The sequence below is a fragment of the Stegastes partitus genome, unplaced genomic scaffold (assembly GCF_000690725.1).
Source record: "Stegastes partitus isolate 25-593 unplaced genomic scaffold, Stegastes_partitus-1.0.2 Scaffold1471, whole genome shotgun sequence".
Lineage (NCBI taxonomy): Eukaryota > Metazoa > Chordata > Actinopteri > Pomacentridae > Stegastes > Stegastes partitus.
Genome location: NW_007579202.1, coordinates 18857 through 37950, shown reverse-complemented (window position 1 = coordinate 37950; position 19094 = coordinate 18857). Strand labels below are relative to the sequence as shown.

At 40.2% G+C, this 19094-nt stretch overlaps 1 protein-coding gene across 2 annotated transcripts in view; it reads left to right on the top strand.

Annotated features, from left to right (window-relative positions):
- Positions 1 to 2027: 2027 nt before the first annotated feature.
- ifngr1l (interferon gamma receptor 1-like) overlaps positions 2028 to 19094 on the top strand; it is a 23653-nt gene continuing 6586 nt past the window's right edge. The window contains exons 1-3 of one of the 2 annotated variants that reach the window (XM_008299836.1): positions 2028 to 2033; positions 6391 to 6575; positions 18665 to 18782. In XM_008299836.1, the coding sequence (XP_008298058.1) occupies positions 6509 to 6575; positions 18665 to 18782 (185 nt within the window). In that variant the 5' untranslated portion in view covers positions 2028 to 2033; positions 6391 to 6508. Of the gene's footprint in view, positions 2034 to 6390; positions 6576 to 18664; positions 18783 to 19094 lie in introns of those variants that run through there. The other variant, NM_001360835.1, reaches the window with a different exon arrangement.

The following is a 19094-nucleotide window of genomic DNA, read 5'->3' as shown; positions in this document are numbered from 1 at the left end:
TGGGTTGGGTTTGGGTTTTGTAATATGTGACTGTGCATCATATTTCAGATGTTTTAGGTGTGAAACCTCAGTCTGCAAAGTGCTAATAAAAACAATAGAAAAAGTCAAATAACAGAAAATAACAGAAAAAAAGCAGTACCTTTTATACTGAGGATAACCTGCTGAAGTAGACTGAACTTAGCCTGAAGCGTTCGTCCTGAATCAAGTGAGAATAATGGAAGGGTGTGGAATCATACAAATAAGAGGAAATGTTTTATTCTGTGGGCCACAGCCGCAAATACAGAAGTACACTTCATGCGCGAGTTATCCTGAAACGAGACGAGTGTGGACATGTTTTGGAAATGACTCTCTGCTTGGTTTTTGCCGTTGCAGCCCCTTTTCTGTCCTGTTTGAGCACTGACAGACGTCGACTGGTATTTGCTCCCTTTCTGTGGCTTTTTCTTGGCAGCTTGTTCAGGCTGACATTTGTCCATGGCAAGATTATAAACAGCCTTGTTTCACATCAGCCAAAACCTTCGGCTCTGTGAGGGACACTGACACGGAGCCTGGAGTCGGCAGACAGGCAGATTTAGTCATCATTAGTTCAGACTGCCTGTTGTGATGTGAGGCTCTCTGATGCACGTCCATCGGGCCTCGAGTTACCGGTTGTTTGGTCGGATCAGATTTTAAACACAGCATTTGTGAAATTCTTATTATAATGAATAACTTCAAGCAGCAGCAACATTCAGATTTTACTAACATGTGAACTCATTCTCCTTCCAGATGTAAAATCGGTGCCTACATTACCCACGTTGCATCTTGGCCACTGACTTTTTTTGACAGCAGCAGCCGCTAGTTTTAATGAGGAGCGAGTGACAGAAGCTCACAAAAGACAAAAAAAAAACACAAAAGAGCACGGGTGTAAAGTAACTGTATTTACTCAAGTACAGTGTTAAGATTCTGGTGTTTTATTTGAGTATTTCTGTTTTTTCTTCCACTCCACCACGTTTCAGAGAGGAATATTGTACAATAACATTTTTGCACAATGGCTAATATATTAAATTTTCAAAGTACAACACAGTGTTAAAGATTACACCAGTGGGTTCCAACATTTTGTTCCTGTGATGTCTTACAAAAAGCAGTGTGCGGTCGTCACATTTCACATGTTTATGAGCTGTTAAGAGCTCAAGTGAAGGGATTGTTCCCTCTAAACTTGGTTTCATTTCAATAAACGTTCACATGATCCAATATCTGACCAAACATCAAAGATTAGAGGAGAAATCTGAGCTGAAAACAGATTTGTGGATCAGATCTTTGTTTTTTCTTCTCTCCTCTACTATTAATCTTGCAGCCTGGTTGCCACAACAGATATGTTGAAAACAACGCAAGACAGTAACGTTCAAAAAAAAAAAAAAAAAAAGCAAATATCTGTAAACTGACTAACTTCACTTCATCGTATTTAAATGCAGTAAAAACTGTCATTTTCAGGTCAGACATTGTAAAAGCATGTGTTACTATTTTTTTTAAATACAGATTATTTTTAATGGTCGACATGTTAATTGCCCTGGGATAGACTGGTGACCTGTCCAGGTGAACCTGCCTTCACCCTGAGTCAGCTGGGATAGACTCCAGCCCCCCTAGTGAGGATTAAGATGACTAGGATGAGGATTAAGATAATGGATGGATGGACTTTCACTTGTAATGCAGTGTTTTTACATTGCTGTACTTCTACTTAAGTACATTACATGAATACTTCTTCCATCCCTGCAACACACATCGATGCTCCAGTTAATGATTTAAACCAACAACCTCTGACTGACCTCAGGGAGCAGACGTGAACCGCCTCTGATTTAGTCGCACTTCTACACACGCAGTAATAGAATTATCTAAAAAATTGCGTTATGCTCTTGACACTCTTGTGCCAAAAGTTCAACTATTAATTCCAGCGTATGTGTGAGTGAAATGAGTGTTGATGTGAAAACTGAGTGCTCGGGTTGTGCAAATGGAATCTTCCAGCTCAGGTCAGCTTTCATACGGGAGAGTTTTGTAGCTGGGTAATGGAGTAAACCGCTCTGAGGTCACTCCCTTGTGTGTTCCTCGTCCATTAAGTACTTTCTCGCTCTGAGACGTGAAGAGAGACGATGTGGACACTCTGACAGCTGGTTTGGATCAGGACTTTAGTCTGCGATGGGTGTGTTCCTCCTGACCTACAGTTAGGGATACATTGTTTGGCGCTGGGAGCCCACATTAAATTTCACACACACACATATTTAGAAAATTATAACTGTGGAGATTGCTTTGAGATTCCAGAGAAAACACTGTTTTGAAATCTTGGCGTTTACAAAGGTCTGGGTAGATTTTCTGGTTTGGCAATAATATCAGAGCAGGAACATGACTTTCTGCCTCATTTTGAAGCCTGGTCAGAGCTGACCGCTACATTCTTCCTTTGGCCCGGAGTTACATTAAACAAAAGCAAATTATCATCTACAGTATATTTAACTTTGCCTTTTTCCTCCTTTTTTAAAAAATGTTGCCTTAAAGTTGAGAAAAATCCTCCTGATCCACATTATCTGACAGACATACGTTCTTAATTAAAGCTATGGGGTGTTTACACTGAGTGAAAGAATCAAACTGGGTGGGATTTAGTCAAATAGAAACACTCTAAATGTCCTGTGCATGATTTTAAAACAGAAGCCACCCTGATTTATATTTTTGAAAAAGTCCTCCAGTGGAATTTGCGACTCATTTTTGTGAGTTTTAACATCATTTATCAGCACAGTGAGTTTGTACTTACTGATACACCCCAGGGTCAGTGACCTTTAAGGAGTTCAAAACAGATGTAACACTTTTTTAAAAAATTAATATTTGAAGTCACATGCACAAATTTATCTACGTACGCATAAAAAAAAAAAACCCCAGCATAACAAAAAAAAAAATCCCACCATTGGTTTTGCTACTATGAGAGTTACAGTAAGGTAGTCGAAAGAATGTAAAATAGAGACAAAGAAAAGGGAAGAACCACAAACAACCTCAGCATCAGTCAGCAAAAACACACAAGCTGACTCTGACAGAGGAACGAAGTTAAAGTCCTTCTCAGATCAGATTTAACCCCTAAAAACCCCAAAGTCTTTGTACTGGAGTTACACATTCTGCTGAAACATTGTCAAATCACTCTGCGCTACACAGTGGCAAGTTGTCCGAACCAGAAGTCAAACCCCACAAGTCTGAATCTGTGTTTTTTAGACTGTCATCGAGGTGGAAATACTCAGCCACGGTGCTGACTGCTTATTCCATCGTGACAACAAGGCAGACAACTTGACTTTCACCGGAGGACATCTTTAAGTGACAGAGCTTTACAATGACAAAGCACCCACATGAATTTGTTTGAATCATCTTCTGTCTCTCTCTCGTGGGAAGAGCAGATTTTCAGGTAATCAAACGTCCGACCAGCAGATAAACATGAAGCCTGATGTGGATTTTGGGAGAGGAGGTGAAGACAAATGGACTCAAGCACATCGTAAACATCTTCCTCCAAACAAACCCCTGACAGCCATACTGTCCACGACGTGAGCGATCACACTCAGAAGATTTCATAACAGCTGTGTTATTCACTCTTCTTATCGGCGTTACATCATCTGCAACCAGCAGAAACTTCACAAAGTTGTGGCTACCAACCAAGAAACAACCAAGAAGTGGTCCAAACCCATAAAACCACTGCTTTGCTGCCCTGTTTCTAAGCTTTATGTAAAGCTGAACTAAACAGACAGATGCTGATCTTCTCATCTTCAGAGTAAGAAAGCAAATAATATGTCCCCAGATATTCTTTACAATTTTGTTAAACACTTCTCTGTTCTTTACTTTAATCGTGACATCTAATGCACTTTTCCCACATTTTTGGGGAAAAAAAAGGTAAAACTTGAAGCAAATGGACCAAAGAAGGAAGGAATCATCACCACAACAACAGCAGGATGGATGACACGTTATTAAAGCAGCTGATCCTGAGAGCAAAGAGCAAATATGCAAAAAAAAAAAAAAAGGAGAAAAAAATCACAGCAAACCCTTCAAGTATTATCCTTCATGTCTATTTGTCCCAGCCCAGCTTGATGGAAACTTATGGAGAAGATGGTTGAGGCGTGTTTTCCATTTTTCAGTCTTTTCTTTTTGTGTCTAAGCTGGAAAAACTCTCACCCACTTAGATAAAGGTGAATGAGCGCCTGGGCAAATATGTGGTTTCGAAATGAATCACGGAGTCGGACTTGAGGTGACTCAGACCGCAAACGTGTCAGTTTGTGCATCAGGAATGAAGTTTGACCCCTGTTACCCGTCTCGCTGTGAACTCTGTGTAATCGCTTCAACCGTGTCATTTATTTTTAGGAGTAAACCGGTCTGGGGTTTACAGTGAGACGACGAGAGACTGTAAAATAAAGGTCCAGCATCACAGGGCAGTTCACGAGAATATTACATAACACACAGAACCAGGAATGCACAAGCTATGTAATGTAATATGAGATTATACAGCAGGCTGGGCTCCTGACACTTTCACGGAGTCGACTTCAGAAGCAGATTTCTTAAACAGCTTTTAAAAGTGCACCAAGTGATCCAAACACATACACAAAGTTCCTACAGAAAGTTTTTTCTGGGGTGTAACTTACCTCAAATTGCTGCTGAGGAGCTGATACGGGAATGCGTCAGTTTGAGGCTGGGATGGGGAGGAAAACTCACACATCCAGCTGACGTCAGGATGTGGGAAGTATCCATGAAGTATCCCACAGAGGAAGCTGTAACTCACATCAAGTGTGGCTCAGCTGTGAGCGTGTACAACAACAGGCTGTTTGTTCAGAACAGACCTGAAACAAACACAACCTCACAGATATTTCACTTTTTTTTAGAACCCCTTCTTTGCCTCACTGTAACTTCCAGAGAAGTGGACTTGCCCTGTTTGGATAATGGAGCACCTTTATTTGTCTGTCTTCCTAAGAAAGCTGACACAGCTCAGAGCGCAGCCAGATGTTTTGGATTATTAACAGAGAGAATCTGGTTTTTAAACATATTCTAAACTCTATATAAAAGTCACACTTACCGTAATGACAACACAAATGCCCTTTTACGCGTCTACCTGTCAGTAAATTCCCATCCAGTCTTTCCTGGCAGGGTGAGGAGTTTTTGTTGTTTTTTTTTTGTTGGGGGGGGAATTCTGTTGGAAGCATTGGTGGTTTCCCGTTAACGTGATGTGAACCTGAGCCAAGTGCATTCAAGTGCAGTCGGAAATTTCAGTATTCGCCCTTGAGCTCGAGTGAATGAGGAAGAAATTGGCAACTTAAAACTGACTTTCATGGGACTTTTATCGTACTGCAGTTGTTGATTTTATTAGTGTGACAATAATAGACTTTTATATATATTTTAAAACTTTCTTTTTCTTTTTTTCCACTCAGAACCAAGTAGATAAATTTATGTTTTGTCTTAAGGTTAAAAAGGAAACTAACTTAAGTAGTTTTTTTTCCTTTTAACTTTCTTTTTCGTTTTTTAAATTTAGAACCAAGCAGATACACACACACACACACACACACACACACACACATATACATACATATATATATATTCATCTTCAGGTTAAAGAGAAAACTCAAGAGCATTTTTTTTCAATCAAATGCAAAAGATATGACAAGCTGTTGAGCTTGTAAGTTTATGATGCGGTAGATTGCGATTGCATTATGTTGTTAAGAAGGATAATTCTAAATAACTGTTTTCTTTAGATGCTTTTAGGTGCATTTTGATAATAATGCACATGGACACAGTTTCAATAGTAGCATTCAACAGCCTGTGCAATATTTCATATTTTCATTTCTCAGGTGTAATATATCAATTTCATTTGCAACTTATAGATTACATGTGCAATATTTATGTTATTTTTCAAGTGCATTATAATACTTCCTTTATTTTTTTTCATTATTATGTGAGATGTTACTTACTACGCCTGTGCCATTTCCGGCATTGCTTTCTACTGCTTCTATTGTAACTTTATTTAGTAATTTTAGTAATGTTTTATTGCTTTTTGCTTTTTTTACGCTGCATTTCTTATGCTGTTTGTTCTTCTCAGCAATATCTGAATTTCCTTTCGTATTCATAACGTTTCATCTTGTTGTAATAGAGTTATATTTATCACCATTTTCCACATTGTAAGTGAAATTACAATAGAATATGTAACTTGCAGTATGTGGACAAGGAAAAAATGGCAGGATTAAGAAGTTTAGGTAAAATGAAGCCGGAAGCAAATGAATTCATGGAGAAATCTAACACGTCGGTCCGTGAAGTCTCCGGAGTGTGAATTTCCGAGGTTTCGGAAACGCATCACGCTGGAGGCGTTCTTCGGTCCGCTAGAGGTCGGGCTTGACAGCTTGAGCTTTGTGGGAGAAACCTCAGCTGCTCCGGTGTCATTTCTCAGCAGCTCCACCATGACTCGAGTCTTTATTTGGTGTCTTCCTTCGTGTACGTTTTGAGAAAACTCAAAGCACCGGGTTTCAAGCACAAAATGGATTTAGCTCGACTTCATCCCGTTGCCTTTCTTCTCGCGTGGATAACCGTTGCAGCGGGCCTCGGTGAGTATGTGAGCTAACTTTAACCTAAACGTCACCAGAAATGTTCTCTAAAAAATCAACAAAAACAACAACGACACATGATATTAATCAGAATTTGACAAACGACTCGACAGCGGTACATTTTCTGTCAGTGTTTGTGTGAGGAGCCGATGGAGAGGGAGCGTTGCGAACTTCCAGCTTCGGGATCAGTGCCTGTTAGCCCGCAGTTAGCATGAAGGCAGGCAGGATGCAGGTCCTGGTGGAGACGGCTCCATCTGGGACGAACACGGAAAACCTGCAAATACACACGACTTTATGTCCATTGTGAAGCTTGTGTGATCAATCAGACACGAGATTCACGACCATAGGCAGTATTATAGTATTAATTCTAATGTTCCTGCTTTATGTCTGATATCCTCTTATGTGTTTGGAAGCTAGACTGTAATTAACCAAACGTTGAGATGGACTTTTATGCATGAAGTCAAGAAATCTGTTTTGCCATTATTCTGCAAGATAAATTAGACTAATCCCGCAAGAGTTATCTTAAAAATATGACCCTCAATAGGGAAGTCAAGCCATTTTGGTGCATTGAAGGACATCACTTTTAGATGCAATCACGTTTTGGCAAATGTAAACATGCATTACAGGAGCTAAAATGGTCCTTTTAGAGATTGTCCCAACAAAAAAAACTGGATTGGTTCTAATCTGGTGCACAGAGCAGGTAAAATGACACTATAGGAGGATCAGTTTTTGGCAGACAGTTGTGCGTAATAAGGTATAATTGATGTGTTTCGCAACCGTCTGCTTGGTTTGTTAGACTTGCGTTGTGAGGCTGACAGCTGTGTTTGTAACCTGCATGCAAAAGGGCTGCAAAAGCTCCACTTGGATGGGTAGCATCATTTAAGTAAGTGTAAATCCCTTCATACCTCGTGAATATTTGACCAGCGCAATCACAAATATTTTGCCAAACCTCTTTTTGTATATGAATGAAAGCCTTGAGAGCGTACAAGTGGCTGCTCGCTCTACTGAACGTCCTTGAAACTGAATGAATTTGCCAAATTTCTTAAGGTTTTTCTTCATTTCCTCTTTTAAGTTTACAGTATTACCCAATCCCTTGGTTGTGCAATGTATTTCTGCACAGCTATCAAGTTTTATTTTTACAAATACAAGCAGACTTGTTTGATAAGAATCAAACCTAGATTGCAGAAATTAGGGCTGAGCTGACATAGCTGAAAAACCATTTGCCGTTAAAACTCTTAACATCAGTCCATTGATGAATAGACTGACTTTATGAATCCCAGAGGGAAGTTAAGGGGTTACATCAGCATGAAAATTCAGCAAAGGGGGTAAACAAAGCAAAAAGACAGCACAAAAAATTAGGGTTAGGGTATAAAATGAAGGTAAGATAAAAATAGAGAAAATATAATATAGAAGAAGTCAACACAATGTACAAGAATATATAAGAGAGATACAGAGATGTGCAAATGATTATGTGCTTAGGTTGAAGCAGTACTGATTGTTTGTAAAAATCTGTTGTAGAAAAATAAAAGCTTTACTTAGAATTTAACCATTTTATTTCAATGCCACCAATTTACTAATCAAGGCACACTGCTAATAGTTTTAATGTTATCGCAGCAGTGGAAAAAAACACACTAATAAATAAACGTACACACAAATAATAATACATTTACTGTGATTCTGAAACACTTTTGAAATCTTTTGCTTCATTTGAGACGGGGAAGGGAGGAGGGTCAGATGATTTAGTGTGCTAAAAGCCACAAATACATTTCTCATAGCCAATGCTGCAGTGAGTGTGTCCAGACAATAGCTTTTAATCCTTTGACCAAATGATCTTGCAGCTTCCGTTAGCCCTATTCACTCAGATATGATGTCATGGTCCAGGCCTAATGGTTGTAATTTAATACAACGTGGACAAAGGTTGGGAGACAGACCGGCGGCAAGCAAATGTACATCAATCCTTTGCAGTCTGTGGGCGATGCTGCACTCATACATTTAATGATAGATTGGATTTTTAATAAATAGAAGCTTAGCGCTGTAAATATCAGCGTTAATACTTGCAGGCGACAGACATATAAAAATGTATTGAGCTGCTGAACACAGATAGTCTGTCGGTGCATTGTCAGCAGTCAGTGTGATACGAGAAGGCTCGAGCAATAAAATGATAGCGGCGATGGACACTTCCAACAATAAGAAAGTAGTTTAATAGAATGATCGATAGTTTCACTTTGCTGCATCAGATTTCAGTTACCATGAAAGCACACAACAAGAGCACAAAGTTTGCCAGCATGAACAAACCCCAAGCCCGCTCCTCCTCCCTTATTTACACTTCAGTGCTTTGTTTCTGTGTTTTCCATCGTTAACATTAAAATGATTGTCTGTGCACGTTCATAAACAGACAAATTCAACGTGATGTAGTTAAATTCAAAATAAACCTTTTTATTTTTGACTCCTGGTCTTCAGTAAAAATAGGTCATTAGAAACTGTCAATGAGATGGGGTTTGTGAAGCAAAAATATCAAAATATCCCCTCATTCTAGCCCAGGGGTCGGCAACCATCCCTCTGCTGCGTCTCCTTGTGGCTTTGGGGGGGAAAAAAAGAGCATTTAATTTAAATGTATTTTATTTTACTTCGATAGTTTTTAAAATGTAATTCTAAATTCGAAGCTTATGGTGATCTTATCATAGATATGCATAATAAAGTGTAGATGTCTCGTCCGCGCTGCCGGCCAATGGAATCGCATGTCCGCACTGGCGGCCATCTTGCCACAGTCCGCTCGCTCACCCATAACATCCTAAATATAGCCATAGTGTTGTAATACCTTACAGGTGAAAGGTGATCCCACAGACTGTGGTTTCAACACTACGGTGATTAGAGATCTGTGGGCTGCGCAAAAGTCTGGTGTCTTCACTCAGCAATTTCCTGTAGGAACATACCCAGCGCCAAAGCTGTTCCCGAGTGTAACACAATGGAGGCGTGGCTCAACAGCTCAATGGCTCGTCAGATGCGGACTTTAAAAGTTCGTAAGAAGTAAAAAACAGATTTAAAAAAAACTTCCTTGGCATCTCCATCGTATTCATGCTAATCTAGTACAACTACGTGAATATAATAATATTGAAAATATAGAAGAAAAAACTAAGAAAATAGCTAAAAATATAGAAAGTAGGAAGGAGCCACTGCAACTCGCTGCCACTCCCACGGCCAGCAACAATTTGTATTTTCATTACCCTGTATTTTATTTGTATTTTTGTAATTTGAATTGTAGCCACGTTAAGAACGTTTGTAAGAAACCAAACCGTTTGTAAATCCGTCAAGATTTCACCTTCCTTCACGTACCACAGGTTCCGCCAGAGAGCTTCCCTGTATCAAGAGAGACTCCACCTTAAGACATCTAGCCTTTATTATACATATCTATGGATCTTATAACGTTAAAATAAAACATATTTAATTTTTTTGTCGCTCGATGTGCGACACCCGCCGGCACGCGCAGTGTTGCCAACTTGGTGACTCTCTTGGCTACTTTTTTTTGTCAAAAGCGACTAACGACCAATCAAGTGACTCTTTCTGGCATTATTGGAGACTTTTCTGGTGTTTTAACATGTATCGTTCTGCAGTTCCTGTCCTCTGCAATCAGCGGTGCTGCCATGAGCTCCTCCCCGTCCCAAAGCGCTCACAGGCGGTCAGGAGTCTGGTCAGCAGTCCCAGCTGCAGTCAGCAGGACAACCACAGGGCATTTTTTACTTTGCTGCAAGGGCATAACTGAAGAGCAGCTTTTTATTTCATAAATACGAGGAGGGCTCAATTAGACACTGAGTATTTTATTTGAAAGTTACCTTCAACCCAGTGCCTTTTTTGGGGGGGGAGTTCAAAAGGTTTTTGTTGCATTCAGAAATAAAATGTCGTTTCCTCTGTAGCAGTTCATTGATTTCATAAATGCAACACACTGTAGTTTTTTATTTTTTTAATACATAGCATAAAGTTATAAATGATATATGCAGTGTTGTCTTCATTTTACATGTCAGAGGGGTTTTGTGGCTCGAGGTATTTTCTTTTCCGTGGGAAACGGGTCCAAATGGCTTTTTGAGTGTTGAAGGTTGTCGACTCTGTTCTAGCCTCTTAGTTATGTTGATTTCTGCTTTTCTTTGTCTTATTAGTATGCATTGAAATATTGGTTGCTGTGCTGTTTAGAATCAACAAGAGGGATTTAAGGGGAAGAGGTAAAGTGTGAATTATTTCAATGTGGATCTGCTGACACGTACTGTTTGTATTGATTGGCTCAGATCTTTTACTGCCTCCGTGACAAACCTCTCGAACAGTTAATCTGTCCCCATCAAACATGTAAGACAGAAACTTATTGGGTTCATGTGCGGTGAGGTGGCTGCTGCCGTCTTTGTCTCTTTGAACAGAGTAATGTTTCCTGTTTCATGTGCAGCATTCCCACAAATGAAGTGAAATTTTTAAAAGGAATTGAAATCCTTTCAGAGGTGTGTGTGTGTGTGTGGGGGGGCATTTTCAGCCTTTTCTTTTGCCTCCATTGAAGTATTAGTTTTAACGTTCTAAACAGCTTTTAATCATCAGCACTGGTGCGGATCCAGACGTGTTTGAAAGGTTCAATAATGGCCAAAAATAGCTGGAAATTGCTCACAGTGCAATTGTTTCTTTTACTGTAATTCGCCTTTTGTCTTGCAGGGCTGCTGCTCTTTATCACGGCTGACCTCCACAGTGCACAATAAACATCAGTTTAACTAACAGCGTGACTGTATTTGTGTGTACAGTGAGGGGGAAGTGACTCATAGTTCCAGCACCTGAACTGAGCAAATACTAAACATGTACATTCAAGTCGTCTAATTTCTGCATAAAGCGCTCTCTGCAGGTGAAAGCCAAATATCTTTTGGTCTTGGAAGAACCTTTACTCTGAAGTGTCAATGTAGGTTTACAAGTGTTTAAGTGAGTAATGCATCTTATTGCTATTTCTCCCAGATAAACTTCGCTTCATGTCTTATCTCCAGTTTAGGACTTAAACATAAAAATGTTGAGTCACAGCTTCCAGGATTTGCATCAGGGAGTTTGTAAGAAATGAGGTGAGTCAGACGAAGTAGGCTACAGCCACTGGTGTGGTATGTCAAATAAACAATGTGAGTTCATGTCTGAGGCTGTGTGTTCCTGCATGGAGGAGTGGTGCAGCTACAGTGGATACAGAACGTATTCACACCCCTTCACTTTTTACACAGTTTGTAGTAGATTTTGTCTTAAATTCATAAAAAAAATCCAATAAAATTCCCCATCACTTTCCACACTGACAGTGAAAACAGGTTTTTTGACATGTCTGTGCCTGTTATGTATTCCCTTTAATTATAATTATAATGTGTTCAGCTCTCATTTGGAGTCCAAAATATTTATTGTTCTGTATTTATTGCCCTCCATCTATCCCTACCTTCCCATCCCACTCTCATCCCAACCGGTTGAAGCAGATGGCTGCCTTTCGTGACCCTGGTTCCGTTTTTTTTTTCCCCCCTCCCTATTATTATTTATTTATTTTTTGGTTCCTTCCCACTGTTGCCGACTGCTTGTACAGAAGGAATCCACAGGCTACTTTGGATTGTTGGGTTCCTTGTTTAACATTCATAAAGTCTTCACCGCAGTATGTTAAGCGCTGTGAGATGACATATGTTGTGAATTGCGCTGCATAAATAAAACTGAATTGAATTGAACTTGGGCTGCAAGGTGGCTCGGTGGTTAGCACCATCGCCTCACAGCTAGAAGGTCACCGGTTTGCATCTCAGTGAGGACGTCCGGGGTCTTTCTGTTGAGTTCTCTCCGGGTTCTCCGGCTTCCTCCCACACTGTCCAAAAACATGTTGAGGTTAATTGATGATTCTAAATTGTCCTACAGATGGGCTGGGCACCGGTGAGACACACGTATTGTGCACTTGTGAGGCCTTATCTACACAGGAGTTAAGATGAAGTCTCACAATTCACTCTGCATGTCTGGACAAAAACCTTTGAAAAACAGTGAAGTTTATTGAAATCCATGTAGAATACTAAAGCTGTGGTGATGCATAGATGAAGGCAAGAATATAAAACCTTTTCTGAAGCTTGGAGTGCTTTGAGCAGCCTCAAAAATCTGTGAAGAAGAGAAAAATGTGTGGAACCATTAGGCCTGTCCTGTGGTTATCCAGCTCTCAAAACTGACCAAGAATGGCCTCATCAGGGTGGGGACCTTTCCTATTTTGGAGCACAGTGACAATAACATCATGCCATGGGGTCAGATCTGATGAATACAGCCGATTACATGAAGTCTTTGGAGAAAACTTGGTTCAAAGTGCAATTAACTGCAAAAGGAGCTCTTATAAAGTACTGAGTCAAGATCTGAAGTACTTCAGTTAAAGATCTGAGCTTTTGATTGTTGATTATCTTGCAAACATTTAAAAAAAAAAAAAAAAAAAAAAAGTTCACACTGTCAATATGGACTTTTCTGCTCAGGTTGATGAGCATAAATTGCAGTTTTATGTATTTACATTAAATCTAAGACACTCTGAAGTGTGCACAGTGCGGAGAGGGCGGCTTACTGTCTGAATCCACTGTATGGTGAGGGATTGGAAGCCGCTCACACTCGTCATTCTGAGAGGTTATTCTGTGTATTGTGGTGGCGCTGACGCTGTATCCTGCGCATGTTGTCATTTTGAAAGGGGTCTTATGGGACCTCAGGTGCTCGATGACTCACTGTGTGGGTTTGACTTCGCCGCTTTGGGTTTCACACAGTACAGATGTGTTGATGTGACGACTATTGTAAGTGGTTAAAGTGAGAACAGATTGGGGCAGCGGCCCGTCGTCCTGCAGAAACTCACTACAGATCATGTGATTCTGTGGATCCTCCTGAGATATTTAAGCGTTTCCCCCCCACTACTCAGTACGTAATTATGATGAATCATCGCTTACGATCACAAACTTGTGTCACCGTGACTGGGACTTCCCTAGAAAACACAGTTACGAAGTTTGCTTTCATTAATGCTTTGGGATGGATTTTTCCCTCTTAAGTTGAATGTGTCACGTACTCGATCGCCACAGGTCCTGTTGTCCTGTAAGCATGAGAACAATGGCTCATTGAGCAGCTGTCAGCTTGACTGTTTACTAGAAATTAAAGCTGGTTATTGAAACTCAGCTCTTCTTTGCAAAGTGTGTGTGCAAAAATGTGCCCAAAGCAACAATCAACAATGATAACGGCAGAGTAGAAACTATTTGTCAGTTGAGATAAAAAAATTAATTTGCTTTTCAAGTAAAGCTGCCAAACATTAACAGTTTAGGATTTGTGAGGACCTCGGTTTTCTTTAATGTTGTTAATGAGAATATGATTGGATTTTGGACGGGCTGCAAGGTGGCTCGGTGGTTAGCATCGTTACATGTTATCCCCGTGCAGCGTGGGTTCTCTCCGGGTTCTCCGGCTTCCTCCCACACAGTCCAAAAAACATGTTGAGGTTAATTGGTGATTCTAAATTGTCCGTAGGTGTGAATGTGAGTGTGCTTGGTTGTCTGTCTCTAAGTGTAGCCCTGTGATAGACTGGTGACCTGTCCAGGGTGTCTCCTGCCTTCACCCTGAGTCAGCTGGGATAGACTCCAGCCCCCCGTGACCCAAGTGAGGATTAAGCGCTGTATAGATAATGGATGGATGAATTTTGGACACAAAACAAGAAATCTAAACATATCAGCTTCAGAACTCTTCGGATTCGTTGGGTTTCTCTCTGTAATATAACTTTATGAGGTCTTTACTATTCCAGCTGCCTTAAGATGAGTGTGAATGAATAAAAACCTGAATTGAACTGAACTCAAACAGTCGTGCACAGTTTTACTTTTACATTATAATCTGAGCAGCAAATGATTCACTGAGATGTAAGCGATGCATCATTTAGAAGTCAGACGTCTGGTCCGCGTTATGTTTTGTAATTCTGTGAATAAAGAGCTTACTAAATTTAAATCTAAAGTCCTGTTTTATTTATGGGAAGTTCCTATGTTGAAACGCTTTGAACGTTATTAAAGAACACCAAGAGTTTGTGAAAGACATGTACTTCCTTAAAGTAATGAAGCTTTTTTTCACAGCAGACAGGTTCACTTTTGGCAGCAGTTAAACGTGTCGGTAAGCCGTGCACATGCGGTGAACACACAATACTAAGAAAGTAATGTAACTGTCCTCCAGTAAGAAAAGAAGTTGTTGTCACTGATATGCTTCAACTCTTTCTGTACTATATGAAGACTTTGGCTGACACTGGTATCACGGCCGTGGCGCTGCAGTGACAGTATTCCAGCGTGTCTTGTATCGATAAGTAATGATTTTACATTTTCCTTTGACGACCTTTTTTTGGTGTGTGCTCGATGCGGTGTTTGTTCAGCTTGTGTCTGTTTTGCTTTCTTCCTTTTCGCTGCTCCTGAGAAGCATTTTGACCTCAGACGGAGTTGTGGTTGAACCGACTGTTCATTTTGATTGCGAGCATCATGTGAGCTTCACTGTAATGAACATGCAGCTGCAGAGTCAACCAGAGATATAAAAATAAAAACGTAGCAAAGTATGCAATAAAAATGCCCAATGTGCAGCTTACAGTAACAGAAATAACAAGAAAAACATTTCCATTAGGTACTAAGATCAAGATATAAAGATCAAAGTGCTGTTAAGTTAGAGTTGAAGACTTCATTTACAAAAACAGATAACTCCATTTTTTTTCAGAAGGCGTTTTTTTTTTTTGCTGTTGGCGTGTGATAATATCAATCAAACTGAAGTTGAGTGGATTTGACTCAGTGGAAATGACAAAAATCGAGATAACTGAAGTCTGATTGATGTTGTCTCAGGTAGACGATAGAGAAGTGGGTTTTCTGAACGTTTGTGAACATGGAGTTATCTGTTTTTGCAAATGAACTCTTCAAAGTGTGGCTTAGTAAACTTGTACTTGCCATCACTTTATTGCGCTTCGTGGCTTCATTTTTTTACATTCTGCTTTCACTGTCTGTGCAAAATAAAAATGTTCTTTGATCGTTTCCAGGAACTAGTTCTGATAGTGCAGCAGCACGCAAAGGCGCTCAGTAATTTTTTGATGTGAACGCTTTGCACACAAGTAACCTACTTCTTAAGTCTGATAGCATCTGCTTTCTCTTCCTGCCCCTGAAAGATGATTTTTTTGCTATGTTGGCACAAATCTGCCAGCCGGGCCTGCTTGCTGTTGCTTCTCTTTAAGTCCATTTGTTGACACAAGCACATGATTTGTATTTATGGTCTGCTGCGAAGTGATATTTATTGTAGGAAATGCTCGACATATTTTCTAGTGTCAGCTTGTGCTAGATGTGGAGCGAACTGCAAGAAGACAAAATGGAAGTGAAGAAAGTGTAGGTGCTGTGGTTAAATGTGTGTGTGTGTGGACGTGACTTGCGGTGACATCCCTCAGCGACCAGCCTTACTGTTGCGGTTATCACTTCTTTTAAAGCCTCTGCTGCCATCTGTGATTTCACTGCTCGTCTCTCAACTTGTTCTCAAGCGCTGTTCATGTGTTTGTTGGTGCGGTTGTTATCATGTGTACGCACGTAAACGGTAGTTCACAAAGGAAACGAAACTGAAATGTACATTTTTTTCTGAAGCTGTATGATAACAGAGTTGACTCATACATGTGAGGGTGTGTTCAGTAGCTCATCTGAAAAGATTTGCTGAAACTTGCCAACTCAAGTCAAGTTTCAAACCACATAAATCCCAAACACTGCCTGTTTTACTTTATTTTCTGTGCCTTTTATCGTCTTTTCATGAAAATACTGCATGAATAATTTAAATAAAACAGTGTTTGTACGGTCTAAGCTGGAATAATCATCAAACACTCTGAACCCTAACAGCCATCGGTGGGTCTGAAAGGCACGTCGTCTTCAAATATCAAAGTCAGAAAGAATCATCAGTGGTCCATCTTTCGAACGGTTCTTGAACTCGTCACCTGCCGTGTGCCGTTCCACTGGAGGCCACATATAGTTGATTTGAGCGCTTTGACTTGGACAAACTATAAATTCATGAGAAAAGATTTTAATCTTGGACCTGATCTGTAGCTACTAAAACACTGCTGCAGCGTAAGTCGCATTGGTGCATCCTTTTCCTTTTTACACATTCAGTTTGGATTAAAACAAACACCTAAAAATACATTTAAATTCACTGACAAATGCCTCTGACTGTCGCTGCATCTGATGTGCCGGAGCTTTGTAGCACCATTTGTGTTTAGTCATTTTATAAGTGTGGGTGTTTAGTTTTCTTCTGTACTCAGCGACATCTTGATGTAACTTTTCCGGCACTTGCTTTTGTTTAACTCTTGCTGCCATTGAGTTTTCCTTCCTCATTGTTCAGTCCTCTGAACACTGAAACCCACCGGCAGGTTTGAAAAGCATGTCGTCTCCCAAAAAATTATCCAAATTACACCGGTTATCAGAGGCAGAAACTGAAAGAACCGTCAAGATTTTCAACTTTCCCGTCGTTCGCTTCCATCATGGAAACCAAATTTGGTGTTCCAGCAAAATCCCTTTTGCGTCAGATTCTGTAAAAAAAACAAAAACCAAATTGTGCAAACCGTGCAATCTTGAAATCTATATTGACTTGGGTGACTCACAGTCACATGACCGAAACTCAAGGACGTGTTGTCTCAAGGCTGCACTGTATTTACTGGAGCAGATAGGAGACAATACAGAAAAAAAGAGTGACCAATGTAGTATTTAGAGTCACCGTTTTTTCTGGTATTGGCAACACAGGGAGAAAATGTGGCATTTTTTTTGTCAAATAGATTGATTTACCTTTTTCTTCCTTTTTTCAAGATTCTTGGCTTAATACCTGTGTTCTACCACAACATATTTTTGAATTCCTGTGACTTGTAGTCATGGTTGTGCTGTTTCCAAAGAGGTGCAAGACTTTATATTCCAGTGAAAAATGAGCCCACAGAGGCTTGAATCATCCACCTCTTTTACGTCATCACAGAAATGAACAGGCAGCTGGTTTTAGGTGCTTCGATGCATTATTGTGTGCGTGTCTACTGAAAAGCTTTCTAGCCTCGATGAAGGACGAGCAAACAAGGAACAACAAAACAAATTCAAGCTTCATTCATTCATTTAGCTCTGTTGTGACACGAAGCTGAAAGAAGCAGTTGAAGCTCGTTGAAGGATTTCTATTGGTTCCAAAAAGAAGGAAACTCAAATCAAGTGTGGGATTCAGTGGCGTGCGTCTGTCCATTTGTGTTTGTAGACACAACAACGGCACTTCTGTGCAGCATGTGTGCTTCCTGTAACGGGTACAGTGTCATGCTTCAGTAAACATGAACTGGAGAAAAAGCAAGTATCTGTAATGCTGATCAGACCAGCTATTAAAATAATTAGATCCTCTTGAAAGGCTTCAGATTAGGTTAAGGTTGTAGTGAAGACAAGAGTTTCAAAAAAAAAGGAAAACGCTCAATGTTCTCTGTGCTCGGCCTTCACAGCTTTGGATTAGAGGAAGTGTGTGCACTGAAAAGAATGTTATGAAGGAAGTGTGTGCCCCCCCTTCAGTTTGTCATTACACAAAGGGTGTGGTTGATAACATTTTGCTTCCAGTTCAGCGACTGACACTGCAGATCTATTCATTGTTTCCTCAGTACCATGTGTACAAAGATTTACGTGTTTATGTGCTTTGTTTGCAAAACGTCTCCTGACATGTTGCATTTGGTTTACACTTGTGTTCCTTTGCCTGTGAGGAAAACACAAAGACTCACTGAAAGCGGTAGTTTTGAGCATTGCTTGTCACACGGTGCCCTCTAGTGGTACATTTGTGGTACTAAAGTCACCAGAGTCGCTGAATTTTGCAGTCTGTTATTGACCACATTGTTCCTGGAAGCTTTTCTGTACGCAGATGGGTAAATTGATGGAGTTGTCAAACTGTTGCTTTCTTAACAACAAACTTCTCATCGATATTCTGGGAGGAGCACACTGAGTCCGTTTTTGTAGGGGAATGATGTAGCGTGACAGTTTGGGGGTCTGATATTAATGTTGTGGATTAAATTTTGTGTTTCATTGTCAAATTCCTCAAAATGTCTGACATCTATGTCTCTGTTTCCACAGTGGAGCCGCCGGCCAACGTGACCCTGTACTGCCACAATCTGACCAACAAACTGATGTGGGATTACAACCAACTCACACCGGGGCTTAAATTCCATGTGCACATCCAACCATATGATGGGTTTGTGTTTCACTTTGTACAACACATCACCAATCAGTCGAATGTTTCAGAACCATTTTTTCAAGATGTTCTCTGCTTTAAACTGCATAAACCAGGCAACACGCTGCATGTGGCTCTTTCATCCCTCTGCTGCACCACCTTGTGGCTTCAGACAATAAATAAAGAGTATTTAATTTAAAGTTTGTTGTTTTTTAATGTAATTCTAAATTTGAAGATTATGGTGATTTTGTAACATTAAAATGAAACGTGTTTAATTTTTTGTCGCTCAAAATATGCGTCACAACCGTCGATGTGCGACGATGTTGCCAACTT